This window comes from Capsella rubella, unplaced genomic scaffold (genome assembly GCF_000375325.1).
Source record: "Capsella rubella cultivar Monte Gargano unplaced genomic scaffold, Caprub1_0 scaffold_8, whole genome shotgun sequence".
NCBI lineage: Eukaryota > Viridiplantae > Streptophyta > Magnoliopsida > Brassicales > Brassicaceae > Capsella > Capsella rubella.
The window spans coordinates 965,477-984,850 of NW_006238916.1; the positions used below are offsets into that span (position 1 = coordinate 965,477).

Below are 19,374 nucleotides of genomic sequence, written 5' to 3' on the forward strand. Positions count from 1 at the left end.
CCTCACTTTCTGCTCCTTCTTTCTCTTCACTTCCATTCTCACTCTTTGCTCCCTCTTGTTCTTCACTTCCATTCCCACTCTTTGCTCCCTCTTTCTCTTCACTTCCATTCTCACTCTTTGCGTCGCCACCAGCCTTTGTAGGCTCCTCGCCTCCTTTTGTAACAAGAATTTTGAGACGATTGGAATCTTCAAGAATATCATCAAGAATCTTCCAAAGTTGCATGTCTTTCATCACCACCTCTTCACTGGTTTGGTTGGTTTGGTTTCCTTCATCATCAAGAATCAAAAGAAGAAAAGGCTTTCCTGTAAATGACGCATCTTTCTTCTCATCTTCAGCTTTCGGCTTCGTCTCTACTTCAGCTGTTTTATCCTTTTTTCTAGACGTATTCTTGCTTGCAGCCTCCTTGGCCTTTTCAGCGTCCTCCAATCTCTTATCAGCGATTCTTTTGTCAATCTCCTTTCTTTGCTTTACAATTTCGTCAAGTATCTTCTTCTTCAAATCAGAGACTTGCAGTTCCTTCTCCTCCTCCTCATCCTCATCTCTGTCATCCACTTCAGTCTCTTCAAAATCGGAGTAAACACATAACTGGGAAGCTATGTTCTCATAAAGCGACCGTTCATCCTTGAACTTCCTGTTAAGATGCAAGCAGAGTGTCAGAAAGCAAATCCCAGTCGTGGTGACATGCTCGGCCACCAAATTTGCCAGCCTCGTCTTCCCTATTCCAGCTCTACCAGCCAGCAACACTCTCTGAGGACCATCTTTTTTCAGAACTTCCACTATGTTTTTTCGCAATGTCTCATCATTCGTAGCATGATGCAGTTCTGGATCACCCGCATCTGAGAAAATCAAACTGCATTAGAGCTTCTTGCTTCAAGTAACAAAAAAAAAAAAAAAAACCCAAATTGTTTCCCAAACTCAAAATCAAACAGTAATCCTAAATCTCCATTTTCTTTCTGTATACTTTTAACTATCAGAGAAACATTTGGGTATAAGTAAGCAAAGAAGACACAAATCAATTCGGATGGTGAAGTAAGACTCGTACAGGAACAGCTCTTCTACGGAATCATATGATTTCATAAGAAAATTGGCAAAAGCAAAAGAAGAACACTAACCAGAAAACGTCACCGGCATGATTAGATTTTAGGTTGGCCGGAGAGTTTAGTTTCCGCCGTCGAGCCCTTTGCCTTCTCTACAAAGCGAAGTCAACGTCGCTCATATCATCATCTCTCACTCTCTCTCCCTTTTCTTCTTTCTCTCTTCATCTCTCTCCCTCTTTTACGTCAGTTTCCAATTATTTCCTATATATATTTAATAAATTTTGTGATCGTTCGAATAACAATAATTTTGTAAGTTTTTTTAAACTTGTATAAGAGTAGTTGATAAGTGGTTTTTAGATTATGGTTTTTATATTTTATATTTTGGTTTTTGTAATTTGCAAAAACAAAAAGTAAAGATTCTAAAAATCATAAGGAAATGGTAAGAAAAAAATAGTAGCATTTTGGGATTTTGTTAATAATTTGGCTTTTTTTTCCTTCTTTAAACTGAATTTTGTTAGACCTCATTCCCATAAAATAAGGATTTCAAAAATACTTCTTTTTAAATACAATTTTTTAAAAAATACCCCTATTTCATACTTTATCAAAAAAACTACTAAAAATGTTGAAATTTATCCAAATATATGTATAAATTTATAAATATATACACAAATTACCTATATATGTATAAAATTTTTATATATCTTTCATAAATAGCGTAAAATAACTTATAAAAACTTTTAAAAAACTTTATAAACCTTTTTAAAAACCATTTAAAAACCTTATAAAACTTGTAAAACGATTTAAAACCTTTTAAAACATTATAAAATATTTGTATCGAATCTCTAAGTAGTAGTTATTATATAGAAGTATCTTATAAACCATATAAAACTTTCTAATTTTCATATTTAAACATGGGTATTTTTGAAAATAGATAGATAAAGAGGGTATTTTTAAAAATGGGTACACCAAAAGGGGTATTTCTCAAAAGTTATGTTTTTAATATAGTGTTATAGTATAGTTATAAATATATCATAAGAATAACCAAATTTTTTTGAAAGTTTTCGATTTCTAAATGTGCATCATTTTCATTTTGATAGTATTATGAATTTTTAATTTAGACAATTGAGTTCATGAATTATAAATTTTTATTTATGCATATGGTTAGTATATGTTAATTCATCTGTAATATTTGTACTTTATTTTCTAAATTATTTTCCAATTATTTTTCTATGTATTTTACAATTTCAAATCTTTTCTTTTCTTACTTCTTAAATTTTAAATTTTCCATTATTAAAAAAAATATATCTTTAAGTTAATAATTACTAATTTAAGCTATAAAAAATAAATAGTAATTTATAGATAAATTAATAAAATATCATAGTCCCAAAGAAAATTAAAAACAATGAGAACATTAGAATTATTGTAACATCAAAATAATTTAGTTGAACGAGAGTATGAAAACATGTAATATATTCGAAAAAGGTGAAAGAGACTATTAGGATCATATATAAATGTATTATAAAACAAAAATACAAGAAAAAAATTGATATTTGAATTGATGATCTAAATATGTTTTTATTTATTTACAATGCAAAATTAAGAAAAATAGCGAGTATTATGGATTCTTTCCTAATTACCCTTAAAAATTGAATGACTAGGGCTTCTACTTAAGCCAAAAAAAAAATGACAAAGGTTTTGAGACTTTGAGTGATCTGGCTACAATTTCAGTAATGATCCAGCTTTCACATAATCTATGATATGGTGATGATCTAAAAATGAAGAGTATCATGAGTTCTCTATATTAAAAGTTGAAATGGCTAGGGCTTCTAATTTGGCCACTCAAAGAAATGACAAAGGTTGTTTGAGACTTTGAGTGATCATTATAGAAATGTTAAATGGTAAAAATATCCAGCTTTCACATAATCTATGAAGTATGAATATCTCAGATAAGAGCCAACTATACTAGAATTGATTTTGTTTTGTTTGCAAGTTGCAATAAAAGAGTCCATTGATTTGTTTTTGGGTCTTTGTTTATTGTTTTGGCTATTTCTTTATCCTTTGCTTTCAATTATTTGTTGTCAAGTGATCGAAGGAAAGGTCGATGTAGAGAGAATTAGTAAATGACTTCAATAATTTAAAACGAGTTGGTCTTTTTTTATATACAGTCAAAAGTCGTGCAAGTTTAAACAGCTAGAATTCACGTTATACTCTTTGATTAATGTGTCATTTTAAAGCTCTATAATATATTTAAACTAAAATTAAAGAAAACTTCTATAATGTGTACGGCATTGCAAGCTTTCCAAGCATAATGAATAAAGGTTAAGTAAATTATATTATTAATAATTTAATACTGTAATTACATAGTGAAATGGAAATTGGAAGTAAGACATGAATATTATATATTTTTTGTCACTACATGTCGACGTGAGTACGTGACTATCATATAAATGGATAAAAATGGTGATGATTCATAATGTATCATATTTCATATTTTAAACGAGTAAATCATTTTGAAGACTTTGTTGCATTTCAAAAGTCTTCCCAACTAAACCAATATATAAAGTAATTATTATTTCATAATATCATGTAAGAGAAATATTTGTACTAGCAAATTTCACATTTTTCCTAAGTAGCTAGCACGATATTAAAAATTAGAATATACCAAAAACAAATCTTAGGAACTCCTTTTGAACGATAGTGTATATATTCGTGTTATTTCCTCTAATTTTTCTTAAAACATAATTACATTAACTACTGGTACTTGTCAAAATATTGTGATAATAAGTATTCACGACTGGGGTATTTATTTGTTATTCAGCCTTTTCATATAGTAGTTCTCTTTATAATGAAATATATTCTCACTATTATTAGATGACAAGTTAATTATTTAAAACGAGCTAGTTATGTCACCTTGAAATTTTTATTAAAAACTCAATAATCAGAACAAATTTAATGTTTCCATGTGCCTTTTGGCATAAACAAGGTCTTCTCCTCCTCCAAGTATAGATCATTATGAAACAGTTAACCTCAACTTAATTTATAATATTAATCACTCATATTATCTGTAACCATTGACATAAATGAAATATAGGATTTGGGTGTAGTCAATGCAACATTAAAAATGTATATTTAATTATTTGGGGCCATCAATAATGTCATATAGAAAGCGAATGTCATTTTTAAATAACTTTTTTTTTTTCTTTTGGTAAAAATAAATATATGTAAGGCTTTTATAGCTTATGTGTTTAGTATTTGGGCCAGACAATACAAATGGGTTTTAGGAAAATAAAATTGAGACTAACAGAAAATTCTGATGAAAATGAAAACATATGTATATCCTAATCACAACTTTCCACTCTCATAATACAGAATTAGAGATAAAATGGAATAAAGTTGTTATATATAACTAGATCATTATAGTCTTTAGATATAATGTCATAGGCCCATTACATGGTGCTAACTCCTAATAGTCCATTTAAAGTGTAATCTTCAAATTATTCCCTTTCAAGAAGAGTTATATAATTTGCCTTGAATTGATAATATAAATTATAAAAGGAGTATTATAAGATGTTTAAGAGCTTTTTTTCTTTCTATATAGGATGTTTTAGAAAAGGTTCATTAGTTTAGGGTTTCGCTGCAAATAGTTAAAGATATACTCCTTTTGTCCCAACATGTTAATTATTTTAGGGTGTTTTTGTTTCATTTTATTAAAAATTTTACGAATAACTACCCGTAGTTCATGTTTATTTAATAAATGTACATGGGATTCCATTTTATTATAATTTTTTTATTAATCCTCTCGGGTCCTTATTTATTTTACTACTACCAACTATATAATCAAAAGTCGTGCAACTACAATAATCTGAACAATTCAAGGCTTGCATGTGAAGACAGAGTATTGTGTATTATGTATTGTGTAGACCTTAGATCATGATATCACGACTTTTACAAGTGTGTTATTGGTTTACGGATATAAACATTTACTTACAACCCATTTAAATACCCGAAGAGAAGATCTAACCATTCGTTACATCTCCTTAAAGATTAGTCTAAACTCCTCTGTAAACCTAGAATTTATCTTGAGTTATATAAAAAACAATAGTATTAAAAATAAAAATTGTAACTCTATCTTTTTCTATTTCAACCATATAATGTACCGGTTATCATTTTTTGTACTACTAAAAAATTGCACTGTTTTGTGTTACCAACACTACATATATATTATGTAAGTAGATTATGGGATTATTAGATGCAAGAGACATGAAAATTTTGATACTTTCTAGTAATTTATATTAAATACATTTTTTTTTTTGAAACAGAATTATATATATTACATTCTTTAAAAGTATTAATAAATAAAATCCGCCCATCCAATATTATGAATGGATAATGGACTAATAGTATATATTGCCATTTTTGTTGCACTCAAATTATCAATAAATAAAGTCTATAACAAAAAGTAACTAATTCAACATTTTTTTTTTCTTATTATCGATCGTCTTTTTGAAATCATTCAAAGACAAATGCCATTTTTTTTAATGGACTCAAATGAGCTTAGTCTTAAATTACTACAAATTGCAATGAAAAGTCACGCAAATAAACAACTCTATCTAGAAAACAAGTTTCTTTTAGTAATCACAACAATTCGTTCATGCTTAAATTTAAAGTCTATCTATAAAAAAAAATATTGTCTGCCAACTGTTATATACAATTAAGATTATGTGATGTTGATTTGTCAACATACACTTAAAAGTCTTCCTAATTAGACGATTATAAATATAATGTTGTCGATGAGTGATGATAACCCACGTTTAAGCTACATGATCTACGCTACACAACTGTAGATTATCAAACGCATTAACTATCTAACTCAATGTCAACCATACAGCTAATTTAGTTAGCTTATAATTAAGTTACATTATGATAAACAGTTTAATTTAATAATACTCATTGACTTTGCTGAATATATTTGTTTTCTCAAAGAGACATATATAAGTCAATGTTACTTGCATGTGCAAATTAGAAGTTCATCTTCACACCTGTAAATTTTGTAATATTTATTTTCACTGACAATGTTGTTGATATAGACTTTATAGTGTTTCGGCTATTTGAAATGAATGAGCTATATATGCTGGCATTTACATGTCTCGATCGCCCAGTTGTAGTGGTACGTACAGGCACAGCTCACTGATAACAATTTAAAAATTTGCAGGTCTTTCTTTAAATTATTTCTCTCTTGTTGGTCTTTCTTTGCACTCACCAAAGAGTTCCCTGATATGAAAAGTCATAAGTTCACGAATATATCTTTGATGAAATCCATATTTATTGTTTATACATAACCTACCATAACAATTTTGTTGCTGTTGGTAAAATCCGCAAAAATTTAACCAAAACGTACAGTATAATTAACTTTGAATACATTTTTTTATTAATCCTTTTCAAAATATATTAAAAGAATTTCAGACAAGTGCCATTTCTTTTTGTGCACTTAAAGGTCTTCGTCTTCCTAAACAACAATTTTTTCGACGTGCATGGTCTATTTTACGTGGCGTTTATCGCGACCATTTTTGATAGGAATAGGACAAAATAACTTTTTTTGTTTGGTCAGTTCTCAAAAATCACTATAAGAAAATTTTTAGATATACAATAAAACTAAAACCAAACTCTAAATTTGTTGTTCCAAAAAAACAAATATAAAATTTAAAACTATATCCTTAACCTAAAAAAATAAATCATAAACCCGTAAACTAAAATACTAAACCCAAAAAAAAAAATTTGCATTATAAAATATAAACTCCTAAAAATCATTTTGTGTATTTTTGGTAATTTTAAACTGAAAAGGGTTGTATTTGAAAAAAAATTAGTCATAGAACTTTTGGAAATATACTTAGTTTAATGGTATCTTATAATATATATATATATATATATATGTTTTCCTTTTTCCAAATAAATGTCTATGCCAACCATGGTATAATGATAATTGGGGTACTTAAAAAAATGAGTCTTTACATGGTTAAAACTTAAGACTATACTTGTTTTTTGACAACTGGTAATACATACTTTCTATAATTCAGAAGTTTTATGCATAATATGATTTAATATAATATAAACAACAACGACCAAAAAAAATTGTAAAATGAAAAATTTGCAGAAGGAAAATCGTAATATATATTATCATGGGCTCTACTAAAATTTGTCTCTAATATATTTAGACAAAGACAATGACAATGACTCAACGCTATCTAGAAATTATTGGCTCACACTTGCAATAATAATTTTATAAACGAGGAGGATTCCTCTTAACCATAGTTAAAACCCTTTAAACTATGATATAATTAACTCATAATTAAAGCCCATACTTATGATTTATGAATATCACGTGTGAAATGGAAGACATAGACGATAGCGCCTAGCACTACTAGTGTCATTTTTATATAGTTTTCGCTATTGACAATGTAAGAGCCAATGCTGGCATTTACATCGTTACATATCTACATGTCTCGATCATATAGTCTTTGTTTCCCATTCTCATTGGTCTTTCTTTAATGCATTTCACCAAGTCTTCCATGAAATGTAAAAGTCACTCTAATCCTTTTTCTTTATTTATTCACATTTCAATAGTTTTTCTTTTCTTTTAATTATAAACCTTTTCTTCATTTTTCCATTTGCAACTTACTATATATATAAAAAAATCAAATAAAGATATGAGATAAAAAAAAAAAAAAACATAAGACCCAAGTGAAGCAAGAGTATCGACTCAATTCTGAATGAGTGCAAATATACGAGAGTTTGAAGAATTAATATGTGCATTGCCATGAGTTTGGAATTACTAGATACCGATCTAATCCAAGTGACAATATCCTCAGAACAATGAAGGATCGGTGAGAGAGAGGTCATGATGAATGAAAAAAATATTGCCATAGTGTGACTTGTGAGGAGTAATGACAAGTGACAAACAAAGAGAAGTTGAAGTTTATTAGTTTTGTAGCCAATGCAAAGAGGCCAGAGCAAGCAAATTGATGGAGCAGATTCATCATGCATCCAAGTTTTTGCTTTGGCCAATTATAATAATTGCTATATTTGTAAATTCTGTCCAAATTTAGAGAGTGGGATCAGATGGTTTTTTTTTAAAAGATGACTAAATGCTTCTACAGTAGATTTGTAATTTGTTATTACTGTATAATAATTACAGTTGATTGTTGGTACATATGCTGTATTTTTTCTAAAACTACTACGATATGCTATGATTTATGAACTGAGTAGTTCACTGTGATAGTAATTCTATGATATCTTTGGAGGAGTAATCAAATATTTTATTTTCATCGATAAAATTTTCATTTGATGATATATTTTAGTTTTCTCATATTCCAAATGAACCCCTTAATTAACAACTAATAAATCTTATTTTTGTTTATTTTTTAATGACGATTATGTGACCAACTTTTATATGCACCACAAATATCTACAATAGACATATACAAGATTACATGCACAATTATTTACTATTGTACATCTTTGAAAATCAGTGTTTATGTTTATAGTATTTTTGGCAAAATAAAATTTTGCGGTATTTTTAGAAAATAAGTTTTTATAGTATCTTTAGGAAAAAACTTAAAAGTGTGATATTTTGAAGAAATCCTTAACTAATAATTCATTCATTGAAAGAAAATATTCACTTAATAAAAAATTATCTTACACAGAAACTACAAAATTATTTCAATTATTTTTTTAATTAATATCTACCTAAACACAATTCAACCACATAACATATACTGCATAATGATCATAGAACACAATTTTTTTTTTTTTTTGCATAAATGAAATAAACAAAAATTTTAAAGTTTATCCAAATATGGAATCCAATGACTTCTCAAAATTGTAAACTTATTCGTAATAAATATATGTTGTTCATTTGTTAAAAAAATGATTGTCACAAAAGTAAAAAAAAAATAAACACACAGAGAAGTTTATAAAACTGTGAATTTTTTGATTTTTTTTAAGTCGTCTCTTGTCTCATCAATAATAATTTGCCTATTTGGCAATAAACTGAAGTTGTAAAGGGGAGAGACGACTCAGAGCAGAGTCCGAGAGTCGCTTCTTCTCCGGAGAAACAGGTACGAACTCTCTTCTTCTCTGAAAAAAATGGAAACTTTGGGTAAAGGCAAAATCTTTTCTGTAGAAAAATTTGAACTTTCCTAAGTACCTCTAGGTTGATTACTAATCTTTGCTTTTGCTGGTTCGATTTCGTTTTGATAGCTTAAGTTGAAAGAGAGAGAGAGAGAGAATTAGGAGTTTGAGTTGGGTGATGATTGATTGATCCATTTGTTATATAACACATTTTGGTTTGTTAATTTGTTTAAAGATTTGCAGATCGTGTGTTTCCATTTGAGAGAAGAGTCTTGACGACTTAAGGTGTGTCATGGCTACGGACAACACCCCGCCGCCGCCGGAGAGGAATGAAAATTCAAAGAAGGAGGAGAAGAAAGCAGAAGATGAACTAGGAGAGTCAATCCGGACGATCCTTAAAATCGTGGAAACTTTGCATAGTCGTTTTCCAACTCCACCAGCGGAGAAAAGGATGAATAGGTCCAACACTGCCCCTGTCAACCCTAGTGCTGCTAGCCAGGCCTCGGGTCTGGAATCATCAAAAAGTTTGAAAACTAGTTTAAACCAGGGAGAATCCGAGACTGCGATTCCTAAGCTGAAACGTAATCTCCGTCTCCTAAAGGATGACGTGCGTAAGCTACAAGAACTCAACGAAGAGGTTGCAGTCGAGGTGAGCAAACAGATTGGTCCACTTGACAACCTGCTCAAACAAGTGGAAAAGATAAATTCCACTAATAAGAAGTTGACTGAAGGAAACAAGAATGATTTGGAGAAAGTCAACAAGAAGATCTTTAACTTGATGTGTCAAGTACCCTTGTTGCCCAACAAGAGTAAGAAAAACAAAGGAACGGATTCAGATGATGGCAATGGGAATAATCACGGGAAACCCATTGTTTGCTTGCCAGGCATCCATGCAAATGAAGAAGATCTCAAAAGCCTTGCGGTTTTTAGAGATGTGCAAGCCAAATTTGAGCAACTTGATAATGAAAAGAGGATCTACCTGCTGAGCTTTGCTGTGTTCCCCGAGAATCAAGAGGTGAACCGAACGATGCTCATGTATTGGTGGATCGGGGAGGGCATTCTGAATTATAAAGTCACACCACCCAAAAAGGGTAGCGTTCTGGCTGATGAAGACAGACCCGAAAATGTTGTGAAGAAGGTTCTTGAGGAATTTGTGGAAAAGAAGTTGATTGAACCTGTTATAAACAAACGAAAAGTGGAGCCAAGCAGCTATAAGATGACCCCTTTTGTGCATGCTTCACTGGTTCGAATCTCAATGGAGATGAAACTTTTTAATATGTATCACAAAGGGGAGAAGCCAACCATGAACACATCAGGACTGAACAAGGTCTGCCTTGTGGAAGCTTCATCAAGTCAACCTGAAGCAAAAGCTAACAAAATGAAAGACGCAGAATTGATTGAAACCATCTTCAATGTTTCTGAGAGGTTTCCAGACTTCACATTCAAGTGGTTCTCTGAGGACCAATCATCAGCGAAGAAGAAGTTTGGTCCTTTATCAAAAGTTACGTATAAGACGCTCAAGGTGTTCTATTTGGGAAGGTGGGAGAGAACCGCCAACCGCCACATCGAGGTAGAGAATCCCGAGCTTATGAAATACTTGAAGCATATGACTAGACTCAGGCTTCTGAGTTTTCAAGGGATCTCAAGAATTGAAAGACTTGACGATGCTGTCTGTAAGCTTCGTGATCTGATTATCTTGGACCTCAGGGCTTGCTACAATCTTGAGAAACTTCCAGACAAGATAGATTCACTCAAGGCGCTTACCTACTTGGACATTACAGATTGCTACATGATAGATCGCATGCCCAAGAGGCTGTCGTGGCTTGATAACTTGGAGGTTCTCAAGGGGTTTGTGGTCAGTGATGCTACTGATGATGAGACGGTCTGCACGCTGGATGAGCTGGAGCACTTGAAGAATCTGAGAAAGCTAAGTATTTCAATAAACAAAGATGTCACTGTAGCAAAACTCTTCGGGGATATTCAAAATTTCAACAGTCTGGAAAAGTTGAAAGTGGCGTGGGGAGGTATTAATGACCACAAGGAAGAGGAAACTCATAGCGCAGTAAAAAAATTCTTTAGACAGGTAACATTCCAAGAGCCGCCACCTACTAAGAAGGTTACAAAGAAGGATACAGAGAAGGTTCCAGACCGCCTTCCCCTGAAGTTGAAGAAACTGGACCTGCAGTGTTTTCCAAATCCGAATCTTCCAACATGGATTCAACCCAATAAGCTTGGTGATCTGGAAAAACTCTACATCAAAGGAGGAACCAAACTTACTGGTTTTGGAACGTCACCACCAGAGGAGGGCCAGGAGGCAACGTGCAACGTCAAGATTTTACGCCTGAAATTTCTTCCCAGGCTCAAAGTGGAGTGGAGAGACCTACAGCGGTACTTTCCAAAGCTGGAATTCTTGGACAAGTATCAGTGTCCTCAAGTTAGTTTCTGCCCCACCGATGGCATCGGAATCTGGAGCAAGAAAAAATAAGTCTAAGCAACTCTGAACTGAGAGTTCCTCAGCTTTCCCAAGTTTTCTTCCGCTGTGTCATTCCTCTTTCTTGTTTTTGTTGTTATTTTTGTTGTTGAGTGTTTGCTTCCTCATTTCCCATTGATGTCTTGCTGGTATGCTTTCAAGTGTTGTTGTTTGTGAACATTTGAATAAAGGAGTCCTGAGTGTTTGCTTTGCTTATCCCGTGATACTTGTATTTCTAAAAAGTGTATTATAATCAATTGGAAAGTGTCCATTGTCTCTATCTACAAGAGCAGAGAGTCTAAGAGTAAGCAATTCTGTAAAACTGCAGATATAAGAGAAGGTACACAAAGAACTATCTCGTCTCGAGTCTTCAGTTAAAAGCACAACATTTTCAGACACTAAACTAAAGAAAACATAGTGTGGCAATGAAAACACTACTCGGAGATTCGGGATTATTGATACAACAGAAAGAAAAGAAAAAAAGAGACAAACATCAAAACAAAACAATAAATCATGACAAACCAAAGCAGGTAAAGAAAAACACAATGGAAAAGGGATCTTCAATCTTCTCAAGCCTGCTGAGGTGGAATAGTTCCTTCTGGTGTGGTGTTGCTGGCTGATTCGGGAGTGCCCTGGTTTGAACCGTTCTGGTCAGGTTTTTCATCGTCGAGAAACACGGGAAGAAGCGTGGCCAACAGTCTAGCAGCTAAAGGAAGACCACGGGACTTGTTCATCAACTCATCTATGCATTTCTTGTCGTTCCTTGGAGGCTTTTCCCCATTCTTTTCGAGCGCTTCTTCATATATGTTCCAGACACTGTCAGTATCAGTCAGAGGCCAAAGACGATGTATCTCATGTTCCTCTGCAACTAGCTTCTTTGCCAGAGTCTTTTTCTCATCCCTGGCCGTGTATATGACTCTTCCACCAGATCCTTTAGGGAATCCATCTGATAGATACTTTCCCCATTTACTCTCTTTCTTGAGTTTCTCCGCATCGTCCTGAAGAATCTCGTCCCAGCTGTCGTCGTCTCGCACATCATCAAACACAATCAGATACTTCTTCCACCTCAGATTCAAGTGAAGTGCATAGAGCAGAGCAGAGAGCTCCTTCTCTTCCGCTGTCTCTCTATCAATTTCTCCAGCTTGTTGATTGCTTGCAAATTCCTCACTGTCCTTAGCTTCTTGAACTGCATCTGTACGGATAGTTTCGAGGACGGAATCTTTAACTCCGAGAGCTGTCAAGATCTTCTTCAACACATATATCTTCCCATCAAGTTTCTCCTTTTTAGTGTTGCATTGACCCTCTTTTCTATCCATTGAAACCCAAATCCTCGGGGCATAAAGACTCTTCACATCAGCATCATTAAAGATCTTCTTGCATAATGCTGTCTTCCCAACACCATATTCTCCGACAATCACAAGACTCTTGAACTCCTTGTAAACCTTTTGATCCAACAAGAAGTGCTTCAATGACTTGATCTCGTTCTCGAACCCATGGATTGTTGAGACCGGAGGTGAAGCGTCAGTTACCACACGATCCTCCTCAGCCTTCACATCCTCATTCTTCTCCTTCCTCTTGTCCAAAACTGCAGCAGAAAGATGGTTTTTTTGTTTGGGATCTTTTACATCTTTCTCGTAGCGAGAATTGAGCCAGCTATTATATTGGTCACGGAAGCGATCTGAGAATTCTTTTTTGACTCCTCCGTGCACTGATTCTGGAGGAGGCATATTCAAGGGAAGCTGCAAAACAAAAACAAACAAATAGGAAAAAAAAAAAAAAAAAGAGAAAGAAGACGAAGAAAGAAAGAATGGAAAATAAAAAGGATAGGCAAAGGAGAGAGAGGGAGAGGTATGTGAATTCAATTTACTTAAGTAACACTATGTTTTTTTTTTTTTGAACACCTGGTAACACTATGTTTAAGTATTACTAATTTGCTTTACTAGTTTTGAAAATTTACCTTTGATTGAATTGGTAACAAAATAACTGATTTTATAAGTTTACATACAAACTTAATATATATAAAAATAGGAAAAATATGTAAATAATTGAAAAAACCCCCAAACCATGTATTATGATAAATAGTTATAATTTATAAAATAATCTATAAACTTTAAAAGGTTAAAACATGTTTTGAAATGTTTTATAAAGATGATTTCTGATTCTAACCACCCTAAGTCGCATGGACATCAATGAGCATTTTGAAAACAGTATAACTGAAAACTGAAAACAACAACATACTCTTTCCGTTTCACAAAGAGTGTCGTTTTAAAAGTTGTTTCACAAATAGTGTCGTTTTGTGTTTCTAATGCAGTTTTAAAGACTTAATCTCTTTTTTATTCTTATTATTTCAGCTTATTAATTAGAGAAATGATATTATGTAGTGCATTAATAAAGGGTAAAAATAAAATTTATTTTCTTTTCTTAATTTGTGTGAAAAATGTAAAAAATGACACTGTTTGTGAAAAAGAGGAAACATTTTTGAAAACATATAAAATGACCATTTCTCAAAAAAAAAAAACAAACTAAAACAGAATATCTTATTTTATTTTTGACAACATGTCTTAAGTTTTTTTTAATATAATAAATGTAAAAATCAATCAATAAAATACTGTTTTTATATTAAATGCAAAACCTACCTTTCAACCATAACACATAAATATAGAGTACATAAAATTTAACTTTAGATACGACACAATCTATTTTAACTCAAAAAAAAATAAAAAAAAATACACCGTTGTTCCCACGTTGAGAATATACATATGTAATTGCTAGGAAACAGAACTAAAATCTTCTGTCTTTTTTTCCTTTTCTTTTGACAACCAGAAATAAAAGTCTTTATTAAAATGACAAAAATAAATAGAATTAAAAGACTCACATCCAAAAGTCATCGTTATACAAGTCGTCGCAATAATACATCTTAAAGCTTCTATTATAAAATTACCCAACTGTAGCAACTAGCATGGTTATAAAAACCAAAAAATATATCTGAATCCGACCTTAAGTGTAACATTTTCATTAGCTTATTTTATATATATATCCAGCTGTATTATGCCAACTCTGATTTTTCATTAAATTTCTATTTTTTTGGTTGCCCCAGAAACAAATAAAAAAAATCCGATTAGTATTTAATTATTTATTATTCAAACATTTCTATTTTTTAATAAAATATAAAAGGTGTGAAGATAAATGTATAATTTTTCTGTACTTTATTTTAACAAGTTTCTTGGAGAAGTAACAAAAAGTATTCCCATGTGCAAACTTTATCACTTTGTTGATCATTCCAATTTCTAAGGTCATTTGAAATGACCTCGTACCCTATATTTTCAATTAAAACATAATATAATTCTGTAAACCTTTTGATTTCAAGGAGACGAAAGGATAAAAGACAAGATAAACATTTTAAATATATATATTTTTTTAAATGGCCACATAATTTTGCACGAAAAAAAAAAGTTTAAACTAATATAGCTAAAGAGGATAAGATGAATTGTATATTTAATTAATTATATTAATTATGTAGTCACTCACAATATAGCATATCTTTATTTATCCCACTTTGAATTGTTTCACTTTTACTTTTTTAAGTGAGGTAAGTATAAAGTAAATAAATTTAATTAACAGCAGACTAGAAAAAAACAAAATTCAAAAATAAGTCGTATAAGAAAAAACAGAAAAGAAAAAGGAGAGAAAAAAAAGAGACTTTGGGAGCTCTATGAACATGTATTGATTGACTAACCTCAAGGTCTCCAAGAAGCCTCCAATGGCTGTCCACACAGAATAACTCAAACCTTCACACCAGAAAAAGAAAAGAAAAAAAACAGCCAAACAAATCTTCAGTGCTTGTCTGTTTCAGCAAATCAGAGTGAAAGATAATGGACAAAGGGAACGCAATCCCAAAGCCTATCAAAGACATATGGGACCAATGGAGTATCCGAAGTACCTTAATCTTCAGTCTCAGCCTTCAGACATTTCTCATTTTCGTAGCACCGCAAAGAAAACGCTCATCCAAAAAGGTTTTACTCTCTCTCATTTGGTCAGCTTACCTTCTTGCTGATTGGTCAGCCAATTTTGCAGCCGGGCAAATCTCAGATAGTCAAGGAGATGATCCAGAACCCGGGGAACCCAAAAAGAGCCCCGAGTTGTTCGCTTTCTGGGTTCCTTTCTTGCTCTTGCATCTCGGTGGTCCGGATACAATCACTGCCCTTGCCCTTGAAGATAACGAGCTCTGGCTCAGGCACTTGTTGGGTCTTTTCTTTCAGTCAGTTGCAACCGTTTACGTGCTTCTGCAATCGTTACCCAATGCTCTTTGGAAACCTATATTGCTTGTGTTTGCGACCGGGGTGATCAAGTACGTCGAGAGGACATTAGCTTTGTACCTGGCGAGTCTTGACAAGTTCAAGGATTCCATGATTCAGCGGCCTGATCCTGGACCAAACTACGCAAAGCTCATGGAGGAATTCGCAGCCAAGAAAGATATGAAGATGCCTACACAGATTATCAAGATTGGAGAGCCTGAGAAAGATCCAAAAGCTGATGCTGATGTTAGGCCTAAGATCCTCACGCCACTCAATATTCTCCAGTATGGTTACAAGTACTTCAATATTTTCAAAGGTCTTGTTGTTGATCTCATCTTTACATTTCAAGAACGAGCTGAGAGCAAAAGATTCTTTAACTCTCTGGACGCAGATGAAGCTTTAAGAATCTTAGAGGTTGAGCTCAACTTTATTTACGAAGCTCTATACACGAAAGCCGAGATCTTGCATAACTGGATAGGGTTCATCTTCAGGTTCATTGCCCTGGGATGCCTCATAGCAGCTCTACGCATCTTTCAATACAAGAACAAGAAAGATTATAGGGAATTTGATGTTGGCCTTACTTACGCATTGCTGTTAGGAGGAATAGCTCTGGATTGCATCGCTCTAATCATGTTCTGTGCATCTGACTGGACGTTTGTCAGATTGAGGAAGATGAAGGATGAGGTGGACGATAAAGACACCTTGTCCGACGACATTCTTAACTGGATTCTTAACAGGATTCTTGGGGTTCGGGAGTTGAAGACAGAGGAGTATGGTAAATGCTACAAGAAAACACTGTCAGATGAAGTGCCAAACACGAGTACCAAGAAAACAGAGTCTCCTGAAGGAGCTGGCAAGATTACTTACAAAACACCAGGTCATGAAGAGCCTGAAAAGAGTAAAGAGAAAACAACATCTCATGAAATTCTTGACAGCAGCAAAACACCGTGTCATCAAGTACTTGATACGAGTTTCATATATCGCAGGTGGTCTGAGTATGTACATGCACACAACCTGATTGAATACTGCTTATGTTTAAAACCGAAGCGAATCCACCATACCAAGGGTGTGATACACCTCGCCTTTGACTGGCTTATCAACATCCTTTACATTGAATCCACATTCAGAAACATTCTGGGTGCCATTGCATTCTGCTTTAAAGCCATAAAACAGACAGGTCATCAGATTTTCAAGTGGATTGATGGTAACATAAGTCGTGGGTGCAAGAAATATAAGAAGCTGAATGAAGAGTACATTAGGCTGTGCTTCTTCTGCATATTTTACATTCCTAGTCTGCCTGGACGTGCAATAAAAAGTTTTATGGACTTCTTTGGCATCCAAGCTCAGCTCGATGAGGTGATCTATACAACCAGTGATCGTCTCACCCTGGATCTGTGGGAACACATATTCGGGGAGGTGAAAGCCAAATCCCGTTTTGCTGACGACTCGGAAAGTGCCATGAGGGTATCTTCAGCTAGAGGTGACTGGACTCTACGCGACATACAAGGTAACACAGAAACAGAAAAAAAACGAGAGAAACTTCTACGCTATGTGATGGAGATGGATTATGATCAGAGCCTTCTGGTGTGGCATATTGCCACTGAGCTCTTATACCAAACAGACAAAACAAAAGAAATTAGTGAAGCGTATCATAGCGCTCGTGAGTTCAGTAAAATCCTATCAGACTACATGATTTACCTCCTAATGATGCAACCCACTCTGATGTCAGCTGTTGTGGGTATTGGAAAGATAAGATTCAGAGACACGTGCGAAGAGGCTCAGAGGTTCTTCGAGAGGAGGCATATCCCCGACAACTCTACGAAGAAGGAAGACATTTTAAAGGTAGCCAGCAATGCGATTTTATCAGTGGCGGTTCCAGCAAAAGCTGAGCCTATTGACGTGAAAGGTGACCGAAGCAAGTCAGTCCTGTTTGATGGGGCCATGCTAGCCGAAGAGCTTAAGGGTTTAAGCAAGAACAAGGAGGACGACACAGAGATGTGGATAATAGTGAGCAAAGTGTGGGTTGAGTTGCTTTCTTATGCAGCGACAAAGTGTGGCGCTATAGAACACGCAGCTCAGCTAAGCAAAGGAGGAGAACTCATCAGCTTTGTGTGGCTATTGATGGCTCACTTTGGATTAGGAGACCAATTCCAGATCAACCAAGGAGATGCCAGAGCCAAACTGATTATAGGCAAGTGATCATCATGGAATAAGCAACATTAGGTTCCCCCATTTGCTTCCGTTGTGCTTGTTTTTCTTTCAAAGAGTGTCTTGAACTGTTTGCAGCTTACATATCACCTATCTGTTCTTTAATCATCTGTAACTCTTATCCTTCTTCTGCCACTGCTACGTTCAAATACCCAAGCTTGGTTGATTCTAGCGAGATATCCTTAACTCTATACAACCAAAAGACGACTCTCCAAAAGATCCTACAAAATTCGAATCAAACAAAATGAAACACTATCAATGTGTTAGAAACTCGTAGACATAATCCAATCAGAGCAAAACTTCAGAATCTCACCACAGATGATGCATCGCTTAAAACCCTTAATTAGAGAGTACCAAAGTACCAAGTTTATATGAATTTCGGGACCTAAGACCATCATTATCAATACTCACAATCTAAACTGTGCATCTATTTTAAGACATCTCTTAATCACACTTTAATAAATGATATTCAAAGTGTCCAACATCCTTTGTTAGTTTGTCTAATTTCTAACATGAATTAGGAAAATTAACATATATATATATTTTTTTTCCACAATCTAAAAAAATTTTAAATATGTAACTCTAAGTTTCACAATCTCCATAAAAAAGGAAAGATGAAAATTTCAGTTCTGAGTATTAGAAACAAAACAAGTACTACTGTACTAGTTTGTATTATTTTCTTGGGTATGCAAAAAGTTTGTTTATTTTTGTGGAAATCGAAAAGTGCTTAACATATTTTTATAGAAATTTCTCCTACTATCTAATCTTCATTATTATCTTTTTGGTCAATGGTCAGTTGGGTCACTAATTAAAGACTAAACCCGGGGATGTCTTTAAATAAGACATGTTATAACTATGGTTAAACTTAATACATAATAAAATTATTAACCAACAACAATCATACTCTTAATTTTTTTTTTATTGTAACCTAACCATTCAAATCTGACTTCAGTGGGATATAAATGTATATATATTTACTAAAACGACGGGAGCTCAACTAACGAATGACACTTGAATTTTGCTACTTATTTATTATCAGAAATTAAAAAACAATATAAAAAAGACCAATAGCCTACAAAAAGTCGTCGTCTTCTCTCTACCCAGCCAAAAGAAAACAAATGGAGGCATTGATAATTGATTTATACAGCAAGCTCAGGTCTAGCTGGTTTTTTTTTTTTTTTTGAGTATTTAATCCAATAGAAAAAGTGGTATTTTTACGGCGTGCAACAGTAAATT

General features: G+C 33.3%; 4 protein-coding genes across 5 annotated transcripts in view; 2 read left to right on the top strand and 2 right to left on the bottom strand.

Moving 5' to 3' along the window:
* The window catches only part of LOC17875979 (probable disease resistance protein At5g45510), a 5,159-nt gene extending 3,894 nt beyond the window's left edge, over window positions 1-1,265 (bottom strand). Inside the window, exons 1-2 of the mRNA XM_006282335.2 lie at window positions 1,114-1,265; window positions 7-837 (exon numbers count right to left, since the gene is read on the bottom strand). Of these exons, the coding sequence (XP_006282397.2) occupies window positions 7-837; window positions 1,114-1,132 (850 nt within the window). The 5' untranslated portion in view covers window positions 1,133-1,265. The remainder of the gene's footprint in view (window positions 1-6; window positions 838-1,113) is intronic.
* A 7,790-nt stretch (window positions 1,266-9,055) lies between these two features.
* Window positions 9,056-11,853, top strand: LOC17877129 (disease resistance RPP13-like protein 4). 2 transcript variants are annotated; one of them, XM_006280014.2, is made up of 2 exons: window positions 9,056-9,152; window positions 9,401-11,853. In XM_006280014.2, the coding sequence occupies exon 2, from the start codon at window positions 9,458-9,460 to the stop codon at window positions 11,648-11,650; it is 2,193 nt and encodes a 730-aa protein (XP_006280076.1). In that variant the 5' UTR covers window positions 9,056-9,152; window positions 9,401-9,457; the 3' UTR covers window positions 11,651-11,853. The 2 variants fall into 2 exon arrangements, with proteins under 2 accessions (XP_006280076.1, XP_006280075.1); XM_006280013.2 differs by having other exon boundaries at window positions 9,059-9,152; window positions 9,409-11,853.
* Window positions 11,854-12,004: 151 nt separating this feature from the next.
* LOC17875703 (probable disease resistance protein At5g45490) lies at window positions 12,005-15,671 on the bottom strand. Its single transcript, XM_006281725.2, has 3 exons — window positions 15,576-15,671; window positions 15,372-15,423; window positions 12,005-13,374 (listed from the first exon to the last, which is right to left on the bottom strand). The coding sequence occupies exon 3, from the start codon at window positions 13,360-13,362 to the stop codon at window positions 12,205-12,207; it is 1,158 nt and encodes a 385-aa protein (XP_006281787.2). The 5' UTR covers window positions 13,363-13,374; window positions 15,372-15,423; window positions 15,576-15,671; the 3' UTR covers window positions 12,005-12,204.
* LOC17876244 lies at window positions 15,430-18,309 on the top strand. Its single transcript, XM_006279928.2, has one exon. It carries the CDS (start codon window positions 15,508-15,510, stop codon window positions 18,127-18,129), a length of 2,622 nt encoding a protein of 873 aa, XP_006279990.1. The 5' UTR covers window positions 15,430-15,507; the 3' UTR covers window positions 18,130-18,309.
* The last annotated feature ends 1,065 nt before the right edge of the window (window positions 18,310-19,374 follow it).

Coding starts and splice junctions, on each gene's coding strand:
- LOC17877129 (XM_006280014.2), top strand. CDS start 9,458: ATGGCTACGGACAACACCCCGCCGCCGCCGGAGAGGAATGAAAATTCA.
- LOC17875703 (XM_006281725.2), bottom strand. CDS start 13,362: ATGCCTCCTCCAGAATCAGTGCACGGAGGAGTCAAAAAAGAATTCTCA.
- LOC17876244 (XM_006279928.2), top strand. CDS start 15,508: ATGGACAAAGGGAACGCAATCCCAAAGCCTATCAAAGACATATGGGAC.